We start from the raw sequence: 22,893 nt of genomic DNA on the forward strand, positions 1-22,893 counted from the left end.
CTTTGGGATAGTCCCCTGTTTCTCCTTTGCTAGTAATGCAATAAACATTTACCTTTTTCTCAAAACCATGTCCTCATTATTAAATTGGCATTGATTGGCACTGGGGACAGAGACCAACCTTTGCTCAGTTACAGAGTTTCCTGGGGCAGCATGTGAGCTCTTTGCCTGTCAATCACTTGCCAATCATGTGGCATAGGGACAGGGGAGGAACTAAACTCAAACCAGATTGAACGGAAAAACAGACAACCCAAATCCAGGGCTTCCTGCTCTCTTGAGACGGATCAATCACTCCTTGTTCTTTGGACTGTACTTTTGTATTGCAAGATAAAACTGTTGTGCTTATTTACTCTATGTGCTCTGTGTCTCCTGACTGAAATCCAGGGTGGATCTCCTCTCTAATCCAACATACTCTGCTCTGAGAGTGTATTCTTAACTTTTTAAATAAACTTTGCTATACTTTTGCTTTTTTTTTTTTTTTTTTTTTGTACTGGGGTTAGAACCCAGGGGTGCTTTACCACTGAGCTATATATCCCCAGCCCTTTCCACTTTTGTTTTGTGACAGTATCCCACTAAGTTGCTGACTCTGGCTTTGAATTACGATCCTCCTGCCTCATTCAGCCTCCTGAGTACCCAGCTATTTTTGCTACTTTTCAAATCTTGCCTTAAGTCTTCTCTGGTGGGAACACATAATAGAGGAATAAAACTGGATTACCAGTAACAATAGTGGTAAGATATTAATAGAAGAAGCCAAGTTAGAGGTGTACTTTAATTCTCTGTATTACACTTGCAATGTTACTCTACATTAAACAATTATAAACTTAAAACTTAAAAAAAAAAAAAATGTGTGGGCTAGAAATAGATGTTTCCAGGCATGGAACTGTTAAAATAAACTGATAAAGTTTTTAAGGAACTAACTTTATTTGAGCAGAGATTCATGAGTGGGGCAGGATGCAACTGGAATTCCTTTTGATCTCTACTTGGAAAGAGTACCAGGAGGTAGCTTTTATAGGATGAACATGAAAGTGTAATGCCAGATTCGTGGGGCCCAATAGACCTCCAGGAACCAAATCCGATGCAATCACACAAGAGTCTTTATTACAAGCTTGAGCCTGTAGTCACAACCATTTCCGATGCAGCTGTCCCGAAGAGTGAGTCCTGGTCTTCTGTCCAGTGAGATTTTATAGGTTTTGGGGGGATACTCTATGGGTCACAATATCACACAGCAAATCATTCCATACGGCAGGAAAATCAAACAACTCTTAACATTGATTAACACATTCACTGGCGGGAACAAGTTGGGTAGGGGTGATTGGTTAGTACAAGAGGGGGATTCCTTTGAACTGACTGGTTTAGGCCAAGAGGGGTGTACGTGCTAAACTACATGGTTTCCCAACATGTTATCAACCACCATAAACTACTGAGGGGTCATCTGGCATCCCTGGTATTTTCCCTGTCTCATGCTGATTGGTGGTTGCCAGGTGGGTTGCTATGGGTCTTCACCTAGCCTAACTGAGTCAGGGACACCTGGTGCTGCAGATCTCTCCTGTTATTTACAGACAAACAACTCAGCAGGGTGGGTATCTGCCTAGAAAGGCTCTGTGGGTTTTTCTAAGGACAAGGGTCACGCCCCCTTCCTTAAGACAGGCCTTGAGGTAGAAGCTGCTGTTATTTATTTATTTTCAAAAATGGAGTCACATCAGTTTCTCAAAAGCAAAGCAACAAAATTGAATTTTAACCACAAAAAAAAGCCTTATTTGAACTGTTTCCATGGGAAGTTCAAGGAAATACAACTAAAGCCCAGTTGATCACCTGTCATTTTCTTTTAAAGTGTGTGTGTGTGTGTGTGTGTGTGTGTGTGTGTGTGTGTGTGTCGCCCACACGCATGCACATGTTTTGCTGGTAATCTACCCAGGGGCTTGAACATGCTCTTATTAACCACTAGCCAATGTCCAGTCCTCGTGTTCTTTTTCATCTCAGTCAGATTTGGGTTTATATAGGAATCCAGGGCATTAGATCTATTTCAATCTAATGGTCTTTCATTTCTTTTCTTTGTTAGTTGGTTGGCCCACTTAATTACTGTATTTAACAGATTGAGACTTGGTGATGTCTTTAAAGTTCAACCCTTTTTCTAGCTTTCCATATTACCATCCCTGATGTAATTGGCTATTCAATACCCCTTCTGTTTTGTTCTCTCATGATCTCAAGGTAATTGCTACAGCTCTGGGTATCACATACACCTGCCCCCTAGACAACAAGAAAAGCAGCATGGAGTCAGGCGCAGTAGCGCACAACTGTAATCCCAGGAGCTCAGGAGGCTGAGATAGGAGGATCATGAGATCAAAGCCAACCTTAGCAAAAAGCAAGGCACTAAACAACTCAGTGAGACCCTGTCTCTAAATAAAATACAAAATAGGATTGGGGATTTGGCTCAGTGGTCGAGTACCTCTGAGTTCAATCCTCAGTACCAAAACAAAAAAGAAAAGAAAAGCAGCATTTAAATAAGAACTTTCTTGTTATGAAGGTCAAAAATAATGTATGATCCCACTTGCTACATAGGAACTGATAAGGTTCTCTCCTTTGCTGAGGGCCATTACCAAGTAGGAATGACGCATCGAAATTTCCTTGCCAAGCGTACCCCATGCTGCTTAGAGGACATTCGATGGGACATTGCATGCATACTTTAATAAGGTGACCTTGCTCAAGGACCAAGGCAGATCGCGTTTAGAGCTGATCAGGTTTGAGGAAGTAACCGGCTCCTTGAGTTTAAGGCGTTGCCAGTTTAAGATAATGGGTTTTAGGGAAGTTGGAAGTTGAAGATTATTGCTGGGATTAGGGTGTTCCTGCTGCTTGTTCCCGTTGTTCTCGTGAGATTAAAATGGGATTTGGAGAGAGCCTCGTGGAGTAGGTGAAGTGTGCGGAGACGGGAGAACGTGTTTGCCCCTGGACCTGTGTGGAGGCGGTGTGAGAGCGGGAATAAAGAATTGCTGTTTGAACCTACAAAGCTGTGAGTGCCTCGTGATTCTGGTGCCAAGCCGAGACATTGGCCTTGGCACTCCTTGACAGAACTATAGCCAGATTCCTGAGTTAAAACTTGTTCTATAAAACTACAGACACTCAGCACAAACAATTTTGTCCATCTATGTCCCCACCTCAAACAACTTAAACAGTAACATAGTTTCTTTTTTTTTAAGAGAGAGAGAATTTTTTTAATATTTACTTTTCAGTTTTCAGTGGACACAACATCTTTATTTTACTTTTATGTGGTACTGAGGATTAAACCCAGGGCCCAGCGCATGCCAGGCGAGCATGCTACTGCTTAAGCCACATCCCCAGCCCCTAACATAGTTTCTAACAGCTCAAGACTCTATCCCAAGAATAAGCCTAGCCCCTATCCCTTTTAGCACCTTCTTGATAATGTTCAAAGTTGCAAAAAAAATTTACTATTGATTCTAGACAACACTTGACATTAGGCCCCTGACCACCCTTAAAGAATGTACTAAAAAGGGGCTGGGGTTGTGGCTCAGCGGTAGAGCACTCGCCTAGCACGTGCGAGGGCCTGGGTTTGATCCTCAGCACCACATAAAAATAAATAACTAAAATAAAGATATTGTGTCCAACTATAACTAAAAAATAAAATATTTTAAAAAAAGAATGTACTAAAAAGATCTTAGTACTATGAATTCATCTCCTGTTCCTCTGAGATATATCTCCTGCAAGGCAGGAGTATACTCCTCAGAAATCATACTGCATGTGGTTTAAATGAGATGATCAAAGTGTAAGTCCATGAATCAAACACATATTGCCATAGAGAAGTTTTCTAGTTTTACAATACTTAAGGAGGGGGGGGCGGGGACAATGTGAACAAACCTTACGGGCAATACCAGAAAGACAAGGTATGTTAACCGCCCAGCAAGGTCCAAAATTATTCAAGTCCATATGCTCAGGATGGAGGCAGGCCTCCTTGCAAAGAAATATCTGATTAAAGTATGAGATGAAACGGAGTAACACTATGGAGAAGCTGGCCTGACCACCACACATGGATCCTCTGTGACACACAGGGCACTCCCAAGAAAGATGTTGGTGCTGGTGTGGACAAGTCAGGCAAGGAAAGGCCCGACAGCTTCATGATTTGGGGTTCAGCGATAGTCTTTTCCAGCATGTTTTCACAGACACCACGAAAGTGTGTTCTTTAAGACAAATTAAAAATTTGTTTTAAACCAATAGATAGTAAAGATGTCAATTTACTCCACAAGTTGATAGATGGGATGAAAGTCTCTCTCCACACAGGAGACAAGATCCCACAACTCTGACTCTCACCACCCACGCAAGTCTCCCAACTTAGCCAACCGCAGGAAGAAGGAAGATCCAGAACCTCACCCTGCTCCTTGGGTTTATTTCTCAGACGTTTGGAACCCAGACAAAGTGCTTTGTGCTGGGGTAGCCCAACAAACAAATCAGAACCCAGACCCAGAGCTGGGGACATAGCTCAGGGGTGGGACAGACCCTGGGTTCCAACCACAGCACGGGAAAAAGAAAAACAAAGCAAAAGAAAAACACGATAATAATAAAATATAGGGGTGGGGATATGGCTCAAGTGGTAGCACGCTTGCCTGGCACGCATGAGGTACTGGGTTCAATCCTCAGCACCACATTAAAAAAATAAAAAATAAAGATGTTGTGTCCACCCAAAATGAAAAAATAAATATTAAAATAATAATAATATACATAACCAAAATTAGAAAGAAAAAATATATAAAAATAATTGAGAGGAAAAAAAGATCCAAGATTCAAATGCCACAAAGGAAAAAAAATCCTTCAAATAGAGATCACTTTTCAGGTTTTTAAATACCATGCTTTCTAAAAACAAATGCTTGAAGTTTTCCATAGTTAGCTCTGTCAGTCCTTCATGAGTCCTCTCCTATAATTATCCTTATAAAGTGCTTTTCCCAGGTTGAAGGGACAAATGTTATGTATTTCTATAGTTATTTTATGGTTGCATTAATAAATCAGTTTCGTTCTCTGTCTTTGGAAATTATTTAGTGTATGTTTCAGGGTCTACTTTTCCCCCCTCAATCATTACTTCCTTGCCTTAGCACTGATTTTGAATGATCCTTCCATTGCCCCACTAACTCTTGATGCAACCCTTTTCATATACTAATGAAACCAAAAAGAAAACCCACATAAAATCTCCACCTTCACGCACTTTTAGTTTCTTGCTTTTAGTAGACCTTGAAAATCATGAGTTTTGCCAGGCTCAGTAGCGTATGCCTGTATTCCCAGCAACGGGGGAGGCTCAGACAGGAGAATCACAAGTTCAAAACCAGCCTAGGTAAATTAAGGAGACCTTGCCTCAAAATAAAATATAAACACGGCTGGAGATGTAGTCAGTGGTACAGTGCCCCTGGGCTAAGTCCTCGGTGTGGCACAAAAAAGGGGGGAATCATTTCGGAGGTCACACAGCTCGGCATATGTTATTAGTCTCCCACTTTGTGGTAGCGGGGACCTTTTAAGAGCAGCCAATAATGAAAACAGTGGCGGAGGTTTCCCTCCAGGGACTTAAAGGCTGCCTTTGTAAAAGCATTGGCTCTTCACTTGGGCCTCTGCAAGGGTCCATTGGGGATTTTTTCTTTCTTTTTTCTTCTTGCACTGGAGATTGATGCCAGGGGTGCTTTATCACAGAGCTATATACCTAGCCCTTCTTATTTTTTTTTTTATCATGAGACAACTTTTTGCTAAGTTGCTGAGGCCAGCCTGGTACTTGCCATCCTCCTGCTTCAGCACCTCAGCTTCTGGATTCACAAGGATTACAGGACTGTACCACCTCTCCTAACTTTATTTTGACAATGGGAAATCCACACTGCACCCTCCACTCCTGCTAATGCCATTATCTGAACATACATCCCATGAAGAGACATAAAGGTTTGATAATGCATGCTCAGAGCACGGATTACTTCAACTCCAGCCATATATGCCCTTTTGTCCAACCACCCTCTTGTTTATCTCATAAACTTCCCTAAGCCCCACTGCGGGAGTGGTAGGACTTAAGACTGGGTCAACCCTGCACCACACCCAAGTAAACAAGCTCATTCTCTTTTGCCAAAGTTGCCCCAGCAATTGGCAATGAGAAAAACAGGGCTGATGTAACAGCAACGTCTTATTAATACTTGATGGTTCCTATACTGCATTTCCTGGAGCATTTAGCCCCATTGAACTGTTAATGTCGTGTAGGGACCAGTTCTGAAAGCATAAACAAACCAGCCTGAAAATCGTGATCCAGGGCCCTCTCTCAGGCACTGCCTTTTTAATCAGCAGGCGCTCTCATGTTCCAAGCTCCTGCACCACCAGCCATCAGCGAGTGGCCCCCCTACCCAATCTAACTCAACCCACGTCCTTAACCCACGTCCTCCTGCACTGGCTCATCACACCTACAGAAGAAAGCAGGAGAGGAGAGGCCACCCAACCACAGACCAAACCTACACTCAGGTGAAGGAGAACTCGGGTGAAGCCACTTCCTTAGCCAAGTGAAAAAGACAACCCAGAGGGTTACATATCCTAGGCTTTGACTGTGTAACAAGTTTCCAACAACAACCTGGAGAAAAGGGGAGCAGATGCTTGATTGATGGGGGATAGACTGGGTTTGAGAGCAAGAGCAAAGAGTTTGGTTATACAACAGCAACAATAGACGCCCTTCTGCTCCTGGAAATGCTGTGTCTTGGGCATGAACCCTATACAATCTGCACATGTGATAAAATCAAACAGAAGTAACTGTACACCCATGAGTAAGGACACAAAACAGAAGAACTCCAAAAAATAACTTTTACATCCTTTTCATATCAATATATGTGTGATATCATACTAGATTTTGCAGACTGAGGGAAACTGGGAGACCTGTAAGATCTCTCTTGTTTTTTTTTTTTTTTTTTTTTTTACCACTGCTTGTGGTTTTATTATTACCTTAATTTTAAAAATTCATTGAAAAAAGCAAGGTTCTTCAACTTGTTGTTAAATCAACTGCCAGGAAAGTCACTTTGAAATGGCAACATAATTAGAATCTGTGTAAAGCAGCTTTGTACAAAACTCTTTTGCAATGATGAAAATACCTTACAGTTGCACTGCCCAATACCATGGTCACAGATGTGTGAATCTTGAGCACTTCAAATGTGGGAATTGAAATTGAAAAAAAAATTTTTTTCTTTACATTCTTTTGTATCCAGGATTGAATTCAGGGCACTTGATCACTGAGCCACATCCCCAGACCTATTTTGTATTTTATTTAAAGATAGGATCTCACTGAGTTTCTTAGCGTCTTGCTTTTTACGGAGGCTGGCATTAAACTCATGATCTTCCTGTCTCAGCCTGTCGCACCGCTGGGATTACAGGCCTGGTGCCCAGCTAAAAAATCAGAATTTTTTATTTAATATTTATTTTTTAGTTATAGGTGGACACAATATCTTTATTTTATTTTTATGTGGTGCTGAGGATCGAACCCAGTGCCTAATACATGGTGGGCAAGTGCTGTACCCCTGCGTCACAACTCCAGCCCCAAACAGAAATTTCACATTAATTGCAAAATTAAGTTTGCATTAATTATAACTTGCATTAATTGTACATCAATTTCAATTTAGATTTAAATAAACACTGTGGATACCTATGGGACAGGACAGAAATGAAACTTGATCTAGTCCCCTCTTCCCTAGTTGTAAGTTCCAAGGGATGAAGAAAATTCATTCAAATCACGGAACCAACTTATAAACTTTCTCAGCAGGAGTCCATTCCTTCATCTTAAAATGGGGAAAGAAAAGTACATCCTGACTTATGATTTGTGTGTGTGTGCGCTTGTGTGTGTGTGTGTGTGTGTGTGTGTGTGTAAAGGGCTGTGATGTGCCCAGGCACCTGCACACTGCAGCTCTCAGAGCCAGGTAGGATGGCATTTTTGCAAATACAAAGTGAAGTAACAGCTGATTTAGTAAATACTTCTCCATTCTCAAAAAGGACAGGCGAGTAGCTTTGCTTTTATAGACTTAGGGTGAAATGAACAGAAATTTGATGCCCTGGACTGTTCTTTCAGTTCATTCCACAACTCTAGTTTGAAAGACTTCAATTGCAGAAATAAAGGGAGGGGAAGTTCATACACAAGCCACATGTCTTTCAAGCACAATTGTGAATAACTGGATACTTGGGGGTACAGAAAGCAAACTTTAGAAGACCAGCCCTGCGAGTCAGTCCAGATGTAGTCACATGACCAATCCCAATGGTTCTTCTCTACCAGGTAGGCACCTGCCAGCACCCACCAGCTCCCACTGGCCTTTCTTCTTGAATCCTGTCCTTTTCCAGGGCTCTGCACACAGTCTGCTTGGCAAACCGCTCCAAAAATCCTTCAGCAGAAAGTCCAAGCCCTCAGCGTGGTTCCAAGGGATGCCAGTGATCTGCCCCAGCCAACCTCCAGGTTCACTCTGACTCCCCCCAAACATTCCTCATGTTCCTCTACAAAAAGCTACTAGGTTTCACTGTTTATTCCTCTAACTGCGAAAGGAAACAAAAAACCAGGAGGCGAGTTTTGCAAAGATTAAATTGTGAAGCACAACTTTAATCTCCACCTCCCAGTCTTTGACCTCCTAAGGCGACTCCAGGGGACTCCAGGCGAGCTACGCCTTGCGTGGGGCGGGGCTGCGCCTGCGCCTGCGTGGTGGGCGGGCGGTCCCGGGCCAGCAACCTGCGGGTGCTCCACTTTTGCGCTCCAGCGGTGCAGAGGTTCTAAGTCTGCTCTCCGCGCAGGTGTTCCACGCAGCCCACCAGCCATGTCGTCCTGTCGCCGCGTGGCTCTCGTCACTGGAGGCAACAAGGGCATTGGCTTTGCCATCGTGCGCGACCTCTGTCGCCAGTTCTCGGGGGACGTGTTGCTCACCGCGCGCAGCGAGGCGCGGGGCCGGGCAGCGGTGCAGAAGCTGCAGGCAGAGGGCCTGAGCCCGCTCTTCCACCAGCTGGACATCGACGACCTGCAGAGCATCCGCGACCTGCGTGACTTCCTGCGCAAGGAGTACGGGGGACTAGATGTGCTGGTCAACAACGCAGGCATCGCCTTTAAGAGTAAGCGGTGGGTCGGGGTGCAAAGCTTGTAGCCCTGGGGAACCACCTTCTGCAAGCGGCTCAGGGGCGGGTGCCCTCTGCTTTGTGGGATCTAGAAAGTCTCCCTAGAAAGAAACAGAACAGCACAGACTGAAGCCATAGGGAAAGCAGAGACCGAGAACTTGCAAGCCAAAGGGACATTGTGTTTGGGCAGCTGGGACTCATTGGGACCTTTCCAGGTTTTCTTTACAAAAAAAAAAAATTTACATTAAACCAGTTGAGTAGACTTTTGACTAGTTTTGAAATAAATAATTGCAAAAAATTAATTACACTAATATAGTAAATAGACATTACCCATGACTCAGACTACCCCAATACTGCCATTCTAGAAAAACAAAGAATGTTATGAAACCAGAAGGTTGACTTTTTTCCGCTTTCAACATTTTTTTTTTTATTGCTGCATTAGAGCTGTACATGATGATGGGATTTCATGCTACATGTTCATATAGAACAATATAATGTGGTCACTATCTGAAACACTTCCCACTCCTTCCCCAACTGCTATACCCGGTTCCCAGGAGATCTCAACAACCCTGCGCTACACAAAAGACTTTACTTGCAGGGTGCCAGATATCCTGTGCACTCTTTTATTTCTGAGAAATTGTACACCATGGCAACTGTTTATTGTTTTCTCTTTTTTTCTTAAAAGTGGCTGATACGACACCCTTTCATATTCAAGCAGAAGTCACAATGAAAACAAACTTTTTTGGTACCCGGGATGTCTGCACAGAGCTACTCCCTCTCATAAAACCACAAGGTGAGTGCGGTGGGTGATCTGGCCCTGCCCTCCTGCAGTCTCATCTCCTTGCCCCTGGCCTCTCCTGCTGCAGCTGTGCCCCTGCCTTGCTGGGCCTCCACCTGCCAGGAGCAGCTCTACTTCCCCAACCCCCTTCTCCAGTGGCTTGCTGCTCTGTGCACTGTTCTTGCCACACCTGGCTCTTTGGTATCCTCAAGTGTCTGTTCAAAGGTCTCCTCAGAGCAGCTCTTTATTTCTTCTTTCCCTCCTACTGACAAAGGCTCTAGATCCCGTTCTGTTCACCCTCATTCAGACTAATGGACTAGGACCACCTCTCAAGACACAGCCTGACTAAACCTGTCACCTACCCAAAACTCCCAGACCAACTCACACATATGGATGTTCCTGATCCTCCATAACTCCTGATAACCCCCAATCTAAACTGACACTTTCAGAGGATGTCCATCCTTCCTCTAAATCTTCCTAGCCACCCACCATCATGGCCACCCTGGTGGTCACGAGGCTCTGCCCCCACATCAGCAATGCCCATGTGCTAAGATTGTGCCCACTGAGCTGGGCATCATGGGACACCCCTGCAATCCCACCAACTCAGGAAGCTGAGGCAAGAGGATTGCAAGTTCAAGGCCCACCTCAGAAAATTACCAAGGCTCTAAGCAATATAGGAAGAACCTGCCTCAAATTTCAAAGAACAGAGCTAGTTACGTGGCTCAGTGTTTAAGCACTTTCTAGAATAAATCCATGGTATAAAAAAATTTAAAGTAAAAGGTTGTGCCCACTGAGAGTCACCCAAATCCCTCATCCCAGCCCTAACCGGGCCCTGAGCTGACCATGCACACACCTGCAAACCCTCCTGAGAGGCCTCCCTTCTTGAGTCATGCCCTTTCCCAGGGCTCTGCACAGTGTCTGCTTCTGCTGAAGCTGTGCCAGGCACTCCCAGACTCCTTCAGGAGACATCCAGGCCCTCAGCATGGTTCACAGTGACGCCGTGATCTGCCTCTGTCCCCCTCCTGGCTCATTTCATGTCCCCATCAAAATGTTTCATGCTGTGCAGGCCTCAGACACTCCTAGTCTTCCACTGAAAACTGCCCTAGCACTCCTCCACTCAGGGAGACCCACCTCTCATTAAGGATACACCAGCAGCCAGCCGCCTTCACAACAACGAGATGTGTGGCTTAGAGTTGTCACTTGAGTGTACAACTTCCTTGCAACTTCTGTGCTCACAGGCACCCTGTGATTCCAGAATATTCATTATGGAAGTTCGTTATGCAACCACCCAACAGTCCATGTCTCTTTCTCCTAAAGCTTATACTGGTAGCGCTCTTTCAAATGACAATTTTATGCTCTAACATCTCAGTATAATTGGTCTTCACTGTTCTTATGTAGATTTTATGTTACATGTTCATACAGATGAATGTATGATGGTTTGGAATGTATTTTAGGGAGAGTGGTGAATGTCTCCAGCATGGTGAGTCTGGCCAGCCTTAAACGCTGCAGCCCAGAGCTGCAGCAGAAGTTTCGAAGTGAGACCATCACAGAGGAGGAGCTGGTGGGGCTCATGAACAAGTTTGTAGAAGACACAAAGAATGGAGTGCACGAAAAAGAAGGCTGGCCCAATTCTGCCTATGGAGTGTCCAAGATTGGCGTCACAGTCCTGTCCAGAATCTATGCCTGGAAACTCAGTGAGCAGCGGAGAGGAGACAAGATCCTGCTGAATGCCTGCTGCCCAGGGTGGGTGAGAACCGACATGGCAGGACCCTCGGCCACCAAGAGTCCAGAAGAAGGAGCCGAGACCCCCGTGTACTTGGCCCTTTTGCCCCCAGAGGCAGAGGGGCCTCATGGGCAGTTTGTTCAGGATAAACAAGTTAGTGAGTGGTGACCTCAACTCACACCTCCACCATGGTCCCCACTTGGTATCCTGCACTGAGGTGACCCAAAGGACATTTATGCTTTCAAAACTATCCTTAGACCAAAAAAAAAAAAAAAAATCTCACAAGGCATCCTTATCAAGTGCTTAGGGGTCACATGTCACAGGTGGAGCAGGGAAATCACTCAGGCACCACTAATTCCCTGAGGTCTTTTCTGATTCTGACACAGGGAGAGAAAAGTGAAATTGCTGAAAATAACTAATGCAAATGAGAAGGTAAATAAAGGATTCTTGATAAATGTCCACTCTGCAGACTGTTTTCATGATGAAGCAAACTCCATGCCAGGAGCTTGGTCACTGTAAAAGCTAGGTCAAGGGGAGGGAGAGTGGAACTCAGGCGTGGTCAGACGTAGAAGGAGCCAGGCCTTAAACACCTTGCTCTGTGGGCTCTGCAGTCAGTTGCAACTACTCGTCCAACAGGAGAGCAGACACACTTAGAAAAACAAGCATCAGAGTTGGATGTGGCCCCTGGACTATAGCTTCCTCCTCCCCCAGGAAAACACACTACCACCAAGGCAAAGGCAGCTCCCCTGGTGTCTTCCCAAAGCCTTGGTCATTGTGTGAAAACAACCAGCAGCTTGAGAAGAGTGAGTGGGTGCTGAGTGCATGGTCACTTATGACTGAGCTGAGAGAAATATTATAGAGACGCCTGGATGTGAGTGTTCCTAAGTAGGAATGAAGTATCCCACAACTGTAACACTCCCATGTGTTCCAAGATACAAAGAAGTAGAAGAGCATAACAAGATGTTTGGAATTGCAGACCATAGATGTATATGTACACATTGATACCATTTTTCCACTTTTTTGTTTATTGTGAGCTTGGAAAACTTGGGGAGGGGGAGGGTGTGGCTCGGTGGTAGAAAACTGGCCTAGCATGGGTGAAGTCATGGGTTCAGGTCCACAGTTCAGTACCACGACAATAAATAAAAATTAGAAATGGAAAAGGAAAGCCCAGGACCTGGCACCTTACTTAGCAGTGGCTCAAGCAGAGTGGCCACACCTTGCTGTGTCTGGGTTTCTTTAACTGTCAACCTCTCATGGGATGACAGGTCAGTGTAAGTGTTGAAAGAGTAATATTGCAGAAAGGGAAACTATGCACAGGGGATTGAGTCAGCACTGGCTTGCAGCTTCGGAGGTCCAGTTGGGTTTGTGATTGGGTTTGTGACTGAGCGCGCAGTCAGCCCCTGTGATTCCCTCCTCCCCAGTGTCTTGCTGCTACTCAGGCTGGGTGTGGTAGTCCACACCTCAACTCTCAGGACTTCTCACTCTGCCCCAGGGGCTGCCATGCCTGGGGACCTGAAGAGGGAGCACCCCTGAGAACCAGCTCTTCTTTTAAAAGGGAGGTTTGGGGGCTGGGCTTGTAGCTCAGTAGTAGATGTTATGCAAACAGCTACATTTGAATTTAAAGAAGAGTCACAAACAGTTTCCAAAGCTGGGAGGGAAGAGGTAGCAAGAAAACGTATTTAGTTTTCATTCACCAAAGTACAGCCAACATAGTTCACATGCTATATACAATCCGCCCTTTATAAAATTCAAAAAACTTTAGTATAATCAGAACTACCATCATAATCTAATTTTAGGAAATATTCATCCCCCCCAAACAAACAAACCCTATACCCATCAGCAATCACTCCCAGTTCCCCTTATTCCTCTCCCCACTGGGGAGATCTCACATCTATTTCTATCTCTAAATATTTGCCTGTTCTTAACATTTATGTAAATGAAATCATATAATAGGTGATTCTGTATCTGGCTTCTTTTGTTTATTTGTTTATTTTAAAATAAATGATAGCAGAATGCATTATATTTCTTGTTACACATATCGAGCTCAATTTTTCATATCTCTGGTGGTAAATAAAGTATGTTCACACCAATTTGTGTCTTCATACATGTACTTTGGATAATAATATCTATCACATTCCACCATCCTTGCTAACCCCCTGCCCCCTCCCTTCCCCTCTGCCCTATCTAGAATTATCAATTTCTCCCATGCTCCCCCTCCCTACCCCACTATGAGTCAGTTACCTTATATCAGAGAAAACATTTGGCATTTGTTTTTTTGGGATTGGCTAACTTAGCATTATCTTCTCCAACTCCATGCAAATGCCATGATTTTATTCTTAATGCCAAGTAATATTCAGTTGTTTATATATGCCACATTTTTAATCCATTCATCTACTGAAGGGAATCTAGGTTGGTTCCACAGTTTAGCTATTGTGAATTGTGCTGCTATAAACATTGATGTGGCTGTGTCCCTGTAGTGTGCTGTTTTTAAGTCCTTTGGGTATAGACCGAGGAGTGGGATAGCTGAGTCAAATGGTGATTCCATTCCCAATTTTCCAAGGAATCTCCATACTGCTTTCCATATTGGCTGCACCAATTTGCAGTTCCACCAGCAGTGTATCAGTGTACCTTTCCCCCCACATCCTCACCAAAACTTACTATTGTTTGTATTCTTTATAGCTGCCTTTCTGACTGGAGTAAGGTGAAATCTTAGAGTAGTTTTGATTTGCATTTCTCTAATTGCTATTGATGATGAATATTTTTTCATATATTGGTTGATTGATTGTATATCATCTTCTGAGAAGTGTTTCTTCAGGTCCTTGGCCCATTTATTGATTAGGTTATTTGTTTTTTTGGTGTTTAGCTTTTTGAGTTCTTTATATACCCTAGAGATTAGTGCTCTATCTGATGTGTGAGGGGTAGAGATTTGCTCCTAAGATGTAGGCTCTCTATTCACCTCACAGATTATTTCTTTTGCTGAGAAGAAACTTTTTAATGAATCCATTAAAGGGATTAATTTTCATGAGAATATATTTCTCAGTTTTTGCTGGTTTTGACTTAGTTTGGAACATCTCATCCATAGATTATAGGCTTTCTGGATTTCTTCCTAATGTTTACATTTTTAAATGATTAGTTCTTTAATCTATCCAGTATTTGTCTTAGAGTATGCTATGAGGGAGGGAAGTGTATCTTAGTTTCTCTTAATAAATATTTAATTTTTGAATACCATTTGTTTAGTGATATGATCCATATCCTTTTCCCAATGAATAGAAGCTCTACACAAATGAAATATGTATATAAGAGTGTTTGTAAACTGTTTACTTTTGTTGACTTGTCTGTTCTGTTCTAACAGCATACTCTTTCATTAATGCAGATTTGAAGCATTTTGATACTCAATGGGAGTTCTCTTTAATTTTTTAAAAATATTTGATTGTTTGACATATTCTTTCTCACTGATGTGGAAGTTAAAAGTTAACTTTCTGGCTCCAAAAAAAAATTTTTTTCGGGTGTTAATTCAGATTGCATTGAATTTATAGAATAATTTGGGAAGAACTTTTAATCTATGATTTTTAATTTTCCCATCCAAAAAGGTTTTATTTGCATCATTAAAAACAACAGGATTATATTTTATAATAGAATTTTAATCCTAGTTGTACATATTAAACACATAGACTCCTCTTGGGAGACTTTGATTTAATTAGTTTTGTAGTGATTTCAATATGTACCCAGGGAATAAAAACATTCGTGTGTGTGTGTATGTGTGTGTGTTTAAAAAAAAATTAGTTTACACACATTTTTATTAGACTTATTACAAGGTCTACTATTATCTATTTATGATTAATTATATTCCTAAAATCTTAGAATCCTTCTTATATCTTAAGAATTATACCATATAAATAAAAAACTAAATAATAGAAAATAAAACTATAAAAGTATTAGAATATAATATGAGAGGTATTCAGTTTGCTATTAGTGGTCAGAAAGCTGTTGACTTTGTATCTGAACTTATTATTTTTAATATCATAAGTAGAGAGATTTGAAACTTTATTGTTTTCATTTATATTTCTTCTTTATTTCTCTTTTTTGTCTTTTTAGATAGAATATATAGAACAGTGGTAGATGGTAATTGTGATAGCCAGTGTGGTTGTCTTGTTCCTAACCTTAACTGTCTAATCTTTTACTATTAAACATGATCTTTTCTGCAAGTTTCCCTATAGGCTATATAATTTCATATCTAATTTCTTAATATAATAATAATTATTATTATAATCTAAAAATCACTCATTTGTTGAGATGGTCAAATTCATTTTTATGTAGTGTTCTTTTCATTTATTTAAAATTCCATATCTAGAACATTTTTTTCTCGTTGTTAGGTTGTTAGTTACTATTTAAAATCAAGCATTTTGACTTCATGCCCCAAACAAAACCAGAAGCTTACCATGTTTTTGCTTCATTTCCATTATCCTTCCAACCCTAACATCTCCCATGTGGAGATCTCCTGGGATTTAAGTTGCAGAATGTTGTTAAAAGACTTTAAATATATTTCCACATTATGTTCCATTGGTTTCTCTGTATACTTTTGATTCCTGGGTCTCTCATGTGCCCTGTTTTGAATTTTTTCTCTTTGTGCTTGTTTAATCTATTGGAGAAGGTCTATGTGGGAAGGGTTAGCATTCAGATTCTTTCAACATCTGAAAATGCCTTAATTTGTTTTTCCTTTTGAGTGCTAATTTGGACAGGATTCAGATTCTCCATTCAAGTATTTCCTTCTCAGAAGATTTAAGGTATTACGCTATTGTCCCTTAGCATCAAGTATTGTCAAGAAGAAATTTGATGCTGGCTAGATTTTTAATTTATTTATTTTAGGTAGTCTGTTTGTCCTTTCATGCAGCAGTTAGGATTTTCTCTTGATCTGTGAACTTTCCAATTTTACAACAGTATGACAGACGGCAGATCTTTTTCAAGTGATAGACTTTTAAAAGTCATATTTTACTTTGGTCCTGGAAAATTTTCTTTTGTTTTCTAATTATTGTTCTTTGCCATGTCTAAACTTTTCTCTTGTCTAGAATTTTTGTTAGATGGATATTGGTAGTGTAAGGGTCTGGCGAAACGTCGGAGGGAGAGACCACCCAAGAGACTGACTCCATGCAATTGGCAAAAGGGGATATTTATTGGGGATCCATTCCAGCGCGCTGGGACTCTGTGCTCACTTAAGAAGGGAGAGCAGCCCAGAGCCCAGAGCAGAGTTCAAGCGGAGCTTAAGTACACTTTTTGGAGAGGGTGGGGGGCTTTGCATACTTCAGAACAAATCATCATGAGGCGCGGGAAAATTGAACAACAACCCTGAGTCAGGATTAGCGCATACATTGGTGGGAACAATCAGGGCAGGAGTGATTGGTGCTCCTAAGTGGGGTACACATTCAAACTGATTGGTTTAGGTCCTGCAATGCCTACGTGCCAAGCAACTCAGAACCCTTAGCTATTAAACAACCAGAAAGTCAGTGGAAATATTTACTGGGCAGTTCCAGTATTGTCCTAACAGCTGCAGGGATTACAGGTTTTGGGGGTAGCAGAGGGACTCTAACAATACCTAGTCTTTTACTTTTTAACCCAATCTCTGCACTTTGGAAACTTTAGGATGCCTGGTCTTTTACACTTTAACTCAGGCTCTGCGACTTAGAATCAGCTTGGAAATTTTACCTTTATAGTAGTTGTGCTTTTTTTTTTTAATAAAAGGTCTTTAATTTTTTTCCTTTTGGTGGCATAATCTTAAATAATCTATTGGCTCAATTTTCCAGATCAATAAATTACTATTTGTGAACTTTTTGCAATTCTATTCATCTAACAGGTGTTCTATTATCTGAATCAGTTTTAAAAAATTCTAAGATCAACCTTTCCTATATCATAGCTGATTCCTAATTTATGGATGCGATAGCTGCTCTCTATTTCCAAAATACATACATCACTTACGTTAATCCTGTTGGCTCTGGGAGTTGTGGTTCCTTTGATACCATTTCTTTTTTGCAGTGGCTTTTGTGCCTCTCTTTCCTTCAATCTTTGATTCTCTGTTGTCTGCTCATTTTGTTTTGTGAGTCTTATTTGCCTCTGTGGGTGCCAGTTCTGATCACAGTTGCTTGCTTTCGTCTTGAGACTGGGGTTGGGCATGCTGAACTTTTGGAAGGAGGTTGCAGCTTTTCTTAGTTTCTCTTCCAGATCCATGCTGCATCCTAACTTACCTTGCTCTAGGCCCAAGAGGCAGATCCCTGCATTGCTGGGTTCTGTGGCCAGCTGCCAAAGGGTGAATCCAGCTGAGTGCAGAGGACAGAAGGAAAGGTTAGAGTGTGGATCCCATCTCTCTCACCTTCCTCTGACTCTGGTTCTGCAGTGGTGGTGTTTTTCAGTCTTTTGTCAGAATTCCTGTTGTCAGAATGCGAGTACTCTCTATAGTGGCTTCTGCTCTCCCTGGTTTCAGGTAACTATCCTCTCCCACTTCAGAGCTGGGGTTGTTGTTTTCCACTGTGCTTAATGTCTGAGAACTTCTCTCAGTCCTATTTTGACCTCTTAAGATAGTCATTTATGAATTTTTCTTTAGCTAGATCTTTGGGCTGGCCATCCATTTCCTTTCAGTACCTTGACTGGGATGATTGGAGATGCTGGGAAGATATTTTCTTGTGTGGTCATATTCTCTTGGGTCATCCTTGGCCATGGTATTAATTGTATAACTCATGTCAACTGTAATAAATAACCCAAGAATCTTAGTAGTTCAATAAAGATTTATTTATTTTTTCTTTCTCAAAGGCCCCTATTTTTTTTCTCCTTCCATTTTGGGACATTGTCCCCATCCAAGGACTCCTTATAGATAGTAGTTGGATCTTTTATTTTTAGAGAGGAAAGAAGAGGAGGATTGTATGGGACACTTACGACCAGGCCTGGAAGGGGTACATTTCCTTGCTAAACATTGGCTAGAAGCTAGTACCTGATCTCAGAACTGCAAGGTAACTGGCAAATGTAGTCTTCTGTGTGCCCAGGAAAGGAAGATGGGCACAATGAGCATCTGACCACTTTCTGCGGTATCTTCAGGTGGAATGATGCCTTTTAGGCCCAAGTATCCCAGCCTCTCAAGTTAGCCTGTTCACTGTGTTGCTGTTGGTCCCCACTTAGTTCAAGAGGGGGAAGGAGGGAGGAGCTAGAAGTGGCTACTTCAAACACAGTGACTAAGTGAATCCCCTGTGGTTTCTGTCCATGCACCCCTTGCTTTTTGGAGCATTGCCTCAGAGCTGGGGCACTGTGTGGCATGCCCTACAGCAGACATCATTGTGCATTTCGCCTGCACTCTGCTCTGACAACTTGATTTACCAGTTTATGTCTTTTTGCTTTCCGTCTCAAAATTTCCAGTTAATATTGGGTGCTACTCTGTGGGGAGCCACTCTGAATCCTGAAGGAGAGGCTTTGACCATCATCACCACATTTCCTAGTGATCTGGGCATTGTCCCAGTTCAGGAAGCTGAGGGCGGGTCTTCAGATGTAGGTGATGCCCCTTGGGTTGAATTGCTCTCACCTGTCCCTTGTAACCCTGCCCCTTCTGGCCTTTTTTGGATGGAACTTTCTAAGAACAAGGGTCCTCCCAATAGAAGCCCACTTCTGAGTGTGCTCGCTGTCTCTCGCCAGCCTCTCGTCACTTTCCCTGTTCTCCCATTTGGGGAGCCTGAGGCCCAGAAAAGAGAAGCCGACCTGCAGCTTGTTTAAAGGTAAAGTGTGTGTCTGTGTTTTACTTGGTGTCCCTGGAAATTCACACGAGCGGGTCAGGGGCTGCACTATTCTTTGTGTGACATAGTTTTATGGCTTCTGTATTTTCAAAACCTTCTCTTCTACCATTTCTAAGAATATGGAGAAGGAGAGGAAGTAAGTGAATATCCCACATTTGCCACTTGAGTCAATGTCTTCTCCTTTTTGTGATCTATGTGGTTGATGGAATGACTGGCATGGAGGAGTTCTAATGTGCTGTGTGAAAGCCTTGCTACAAGAAAGGCTTTTGATGATAGATATGTATTGATACCAAAATGATTTGGAATGATTCTGTACTCTCCTATTATTTGGAACACTATTTCTAGTTATGGATATTGACAAAATGGAGTTTATCAGTTTGAAGACATTTGTGAAGGTGATTATTCTGGCAGAGTCATAGGTAATTATAGAAGCAATCAGGGATATTTTGCATGGAGACTAAAATGTAGAGTGGGAAGGGGGTGTGTGTGTCAAGAGTTCCAGGTTTTACGCTGTTCATTAATTTGCTCTAGATTTTAAGGGACTTGATATTAAGTATTGTGGTCTCTGTTATGAATCACTTGTACCCCTTTTAAATTTGAGGCAATATTTGCCTCTCTCTATTCCTAAACTCTTCTCCTAGTCCCTAGGGTGATCAACAGTGGCCAGTAATCTACTTAGAAGATTTTGTAATACATTCCTCTTCTTGAGTTTTGGAAGTTCTGACCATCAAAATGGTGAAAATGTACTCCTTTTAAAATATCCTTTGAAGTTGCATTGCCATGGGGAAGAGAATGAAAAATTTATAACATGCATATTGTGGAGAAGGTTAGCCTGAGCTATTGAAGAAAATGTAGAAGATAAAGACACTGTCTCTGAACTCTTAGCTAAGTCACAGGTTATGGCTAAAGGTGTGGTATTGGTGATGCCGACTAATGGGTAAGGCAGTGATTATTTCTATTGTGAAGCATTGTCTTTTGTTAAAATAAACAAGATCATATTACTCTCACTTTTTTGTAGCAGTACTTGAAAACACTGGGTGAGCCCCTGTCTTTGCTTTTAAAGGTGAACCAAGAACTCCTATTCCATGGCACTGTTGCCTTTAATGAGGTCAGAATGTCTTAGGACACACATGTTTATGCTTAAAAATACAGGCAAGACCACTGTGAAGGAATTTTAATTGTTGAGAGGAAGAATGCTGAGTTGTTAAGAGTTTAGGTCCAGGACCCAGAATACTTGGATTTGAATATTTGTTCTGCCACTTAAAAGATTTCTTTTTAATATTTATTTGTTTTTAGTTGTAGTTGGACACAATACCTTTATTTCACTTATTTATTTTTTTGTGGTGCTGAGGATCAAACCCAGGGTCTCAGCACATGTGAGGCGAGCGCTCTACTGCTGAGCCACAACCCCTACCCCAATTAAAAGATTTTGAGTAAGAGATTTGACCTCTGTGTCCCTCGGTTATATAGGATACAAAATCATCAAACTATTGTTGGTTTATATTGTTGAGAATTAAGTGAGTTATTATATACAATATTAGTGCAGGCAGAACATAAGTTTTCAGTAACCAATAGCAATTTTTATTGGTAATAAAAATAATCTTTCTTCATAAGTGAAGCCTGAAAATCGTGATCCAGGGCCCTCTCTCAGGCACTGCCTTTTTAATCAGCAGGCACTCTCATGTTCCAAGCATCTATACCACCAGCCATCAGCAAGTGGCCCTCCTACCCAATCTAACTCAACTCACATCCTTAACCCACGTCCTCCTGCACTGGCTCACCACACCTAAGAAGAAAGCAGGAGAGGAGAGGCCACCCAACCACAGACCAACCTACACTCTGGTGAGGGAGAACACACAAAGCCACTTCATTAGCCAAGTGAAAAAGGCAACCCAGAGGGTTACATTTCCTAGGCTTTGTCTGTGTAACAAGTTTCCAACAACAACCTGGAGAAAAGGGGAGCAGATGCCTGATTGACAGGGGATAGACTGGGTTTGGGAGCAACAGCAGAAAGTTTGGTTACACAACAGCAACAACAGACGCCCTTCTGCTCCTGGAAAAGCTGTGTCTTGGGCAGGACCCCTATACAATCTGCACATGTGAAGAAATCATAGAGAAGTAACTGTACACCAATGAGTAAGGACACAAACAGAAGAACTCCAAAAATGACTTGTACATCCTTTTCATGTCAATATATATGTGATATCATACTAGAGTTTGAGACTGAGGGAAACTGGGGGACCCGTAAGATCTCTCTTGTTTTTTTAAAAACTGCTTGTGAATTTACTATTACCTCAATAAAAAATTCTATTGAAAAAAGCAAGGTTCTTCAACTTTTTGAAAATCAACTGCCAGGAAACTCACCTTGAAATGGCAACATAATTAGAATCTCTGTAAAGCAACTTTGTGCACAAGACACTCTTGCAATGATGAAAATATCTTATAGTTGCACTGCTCAATATTGGGGTCACTGATGTGTGAATCTTCAGCATTTCAAATGTAGTGCAGAATACAGTAGACACTAGTATTGCTGTATGTGTGTACGTGGATGTATAACCAATGCGATCCTGCAATCTGTACGTGTGGAAAAAATGAGAATTCATACCCCATTTGAATCAAATGTATGATATGTCAAGATCATTGTATTGTCATGAGCAACTAATTAAAAAAATTTTACTTTTTTTTTTTTTTGTATCGGGGATTGAATTCAGGGGCACTTTACCACTGAGCCATATCCCTAGCCCTGTTTTGTATTTTATTTAGAGACAGGGTCTCACTGAGTTGCTTAGCACCTCGATTTTTGCTGATGTTGGGTTCAAACTCATGATCTTCCTGTCTCAGCATGCCGAGCCACTGGGTTTACAGGCCAGGCACCCAGCTTAAAAAAAAAAAAAAAAAAAAAAGAATTTTTTTAATATTGATTTTTCAGTTATAGATGGACACAATATTTTTATTTTATTTTTATGTGGTGCTGAGGATTGAACCCAGTGCCTCACACATGGTAGGCGAGTGCTCTACCCCTGAGCCACAACCCCAGCCTAAAACATTAATTGTATTAATTGTAATTTGTATTAATTGTACATCAATTTGAATTTAGATTTGAATAGCAACTGCAGATAGTGTTACCTATGGGACAGGAGAGAAATGAAATTTGATCTAGTCCCCTCTTCCCTAGTTGTAAGTTCCAAGGGATGAGGAAAATTCATTCGAATCACTGAACCAACTTAAAACTCTCTCAGCAGAAGTCCATTCCTTCATCTTAAAATGGGGAAAGAAAGGTACATCCTGACATGTGATTTGTGTGTGTGTGTGTGTGTGTGTGTGTGTGTGTAAAGGGCTGTGATGTGCCCAGACACCTGTACACTGCAGCTCTCAGAGCCAGGTAGGATGGTATTTTTGCAAATACAAAGTGAAGTAACAGCTGATTTAGTAAATACTTCTCCATTCTCAAAAAGGACAGGCGAGTAGCTTTGCTTTTATATACTTAGGGTGAAATGAACAGAAATTTGATGCCCTGGACTGTTCTTTCAGTTCAT

The 22,893-nt window shown here is 41.8% G+C and overlaps 1 protein-coding gene and 1 long non-coding RNA gene across 2 annotated transcripts; both read left to right on the forward strand.

Annotated features, from left to right (window-relative positions):
- Positions 1-8,677: 8,677 nt before the first annotated feature.
- On the forward strand, positions 8,678-12,052 carry Cbr1 (carbonyl reductase 1). Its single transcript, XM_078044604.1, has 3 exons — positions 8,678-9,087; positions 9,776-9,883; positions 11,323-12,052. The coding sequence occupies exons 1-3, from the start codon at positions 8,799-8,801 to the stop codon at positions 11,757-11,759; spliced, it is 834 nt and encodes a 277-aa protein (XP_077900730.1). The 5' UTR covers positions 8,678-8,798; the 3' UTR covers positions 11,760-12,052.
- A 3,832-nt stretch (positions 12,053-15,884) lies between these two features.
- Positions 15,885-22,038, forward strand: LOC144376481 (uncharacterized). Its single transcript, XR_013437010.1, has 2 exons — positions 15,885-18,063; positions 19,260-22,038. It is a non-coding gene; the product is annotated as an uncharacterized LOC144376481 (long non-coding RNA).
- Positions 22,039-22,893: the final 855 nt, after the last annotated feature.

Source organism: Ictidomys tridecemlineatus, chromosome 3 (genome assembly GCF_052094955.1).
Source record: "Ictidomys tridecemlineatus isolate mIctTri1 chromosome 3, mIctTri1.hap1, whole genome shotgun sequence".
Classification (NCBI taxonomy): domain Eukaryota; kingdom Metazoa; phylum Chordata; class Mammalia; order Rodentia; family Sciuridae; genus Ictidomys; species Ictidomys tridecemlineatus.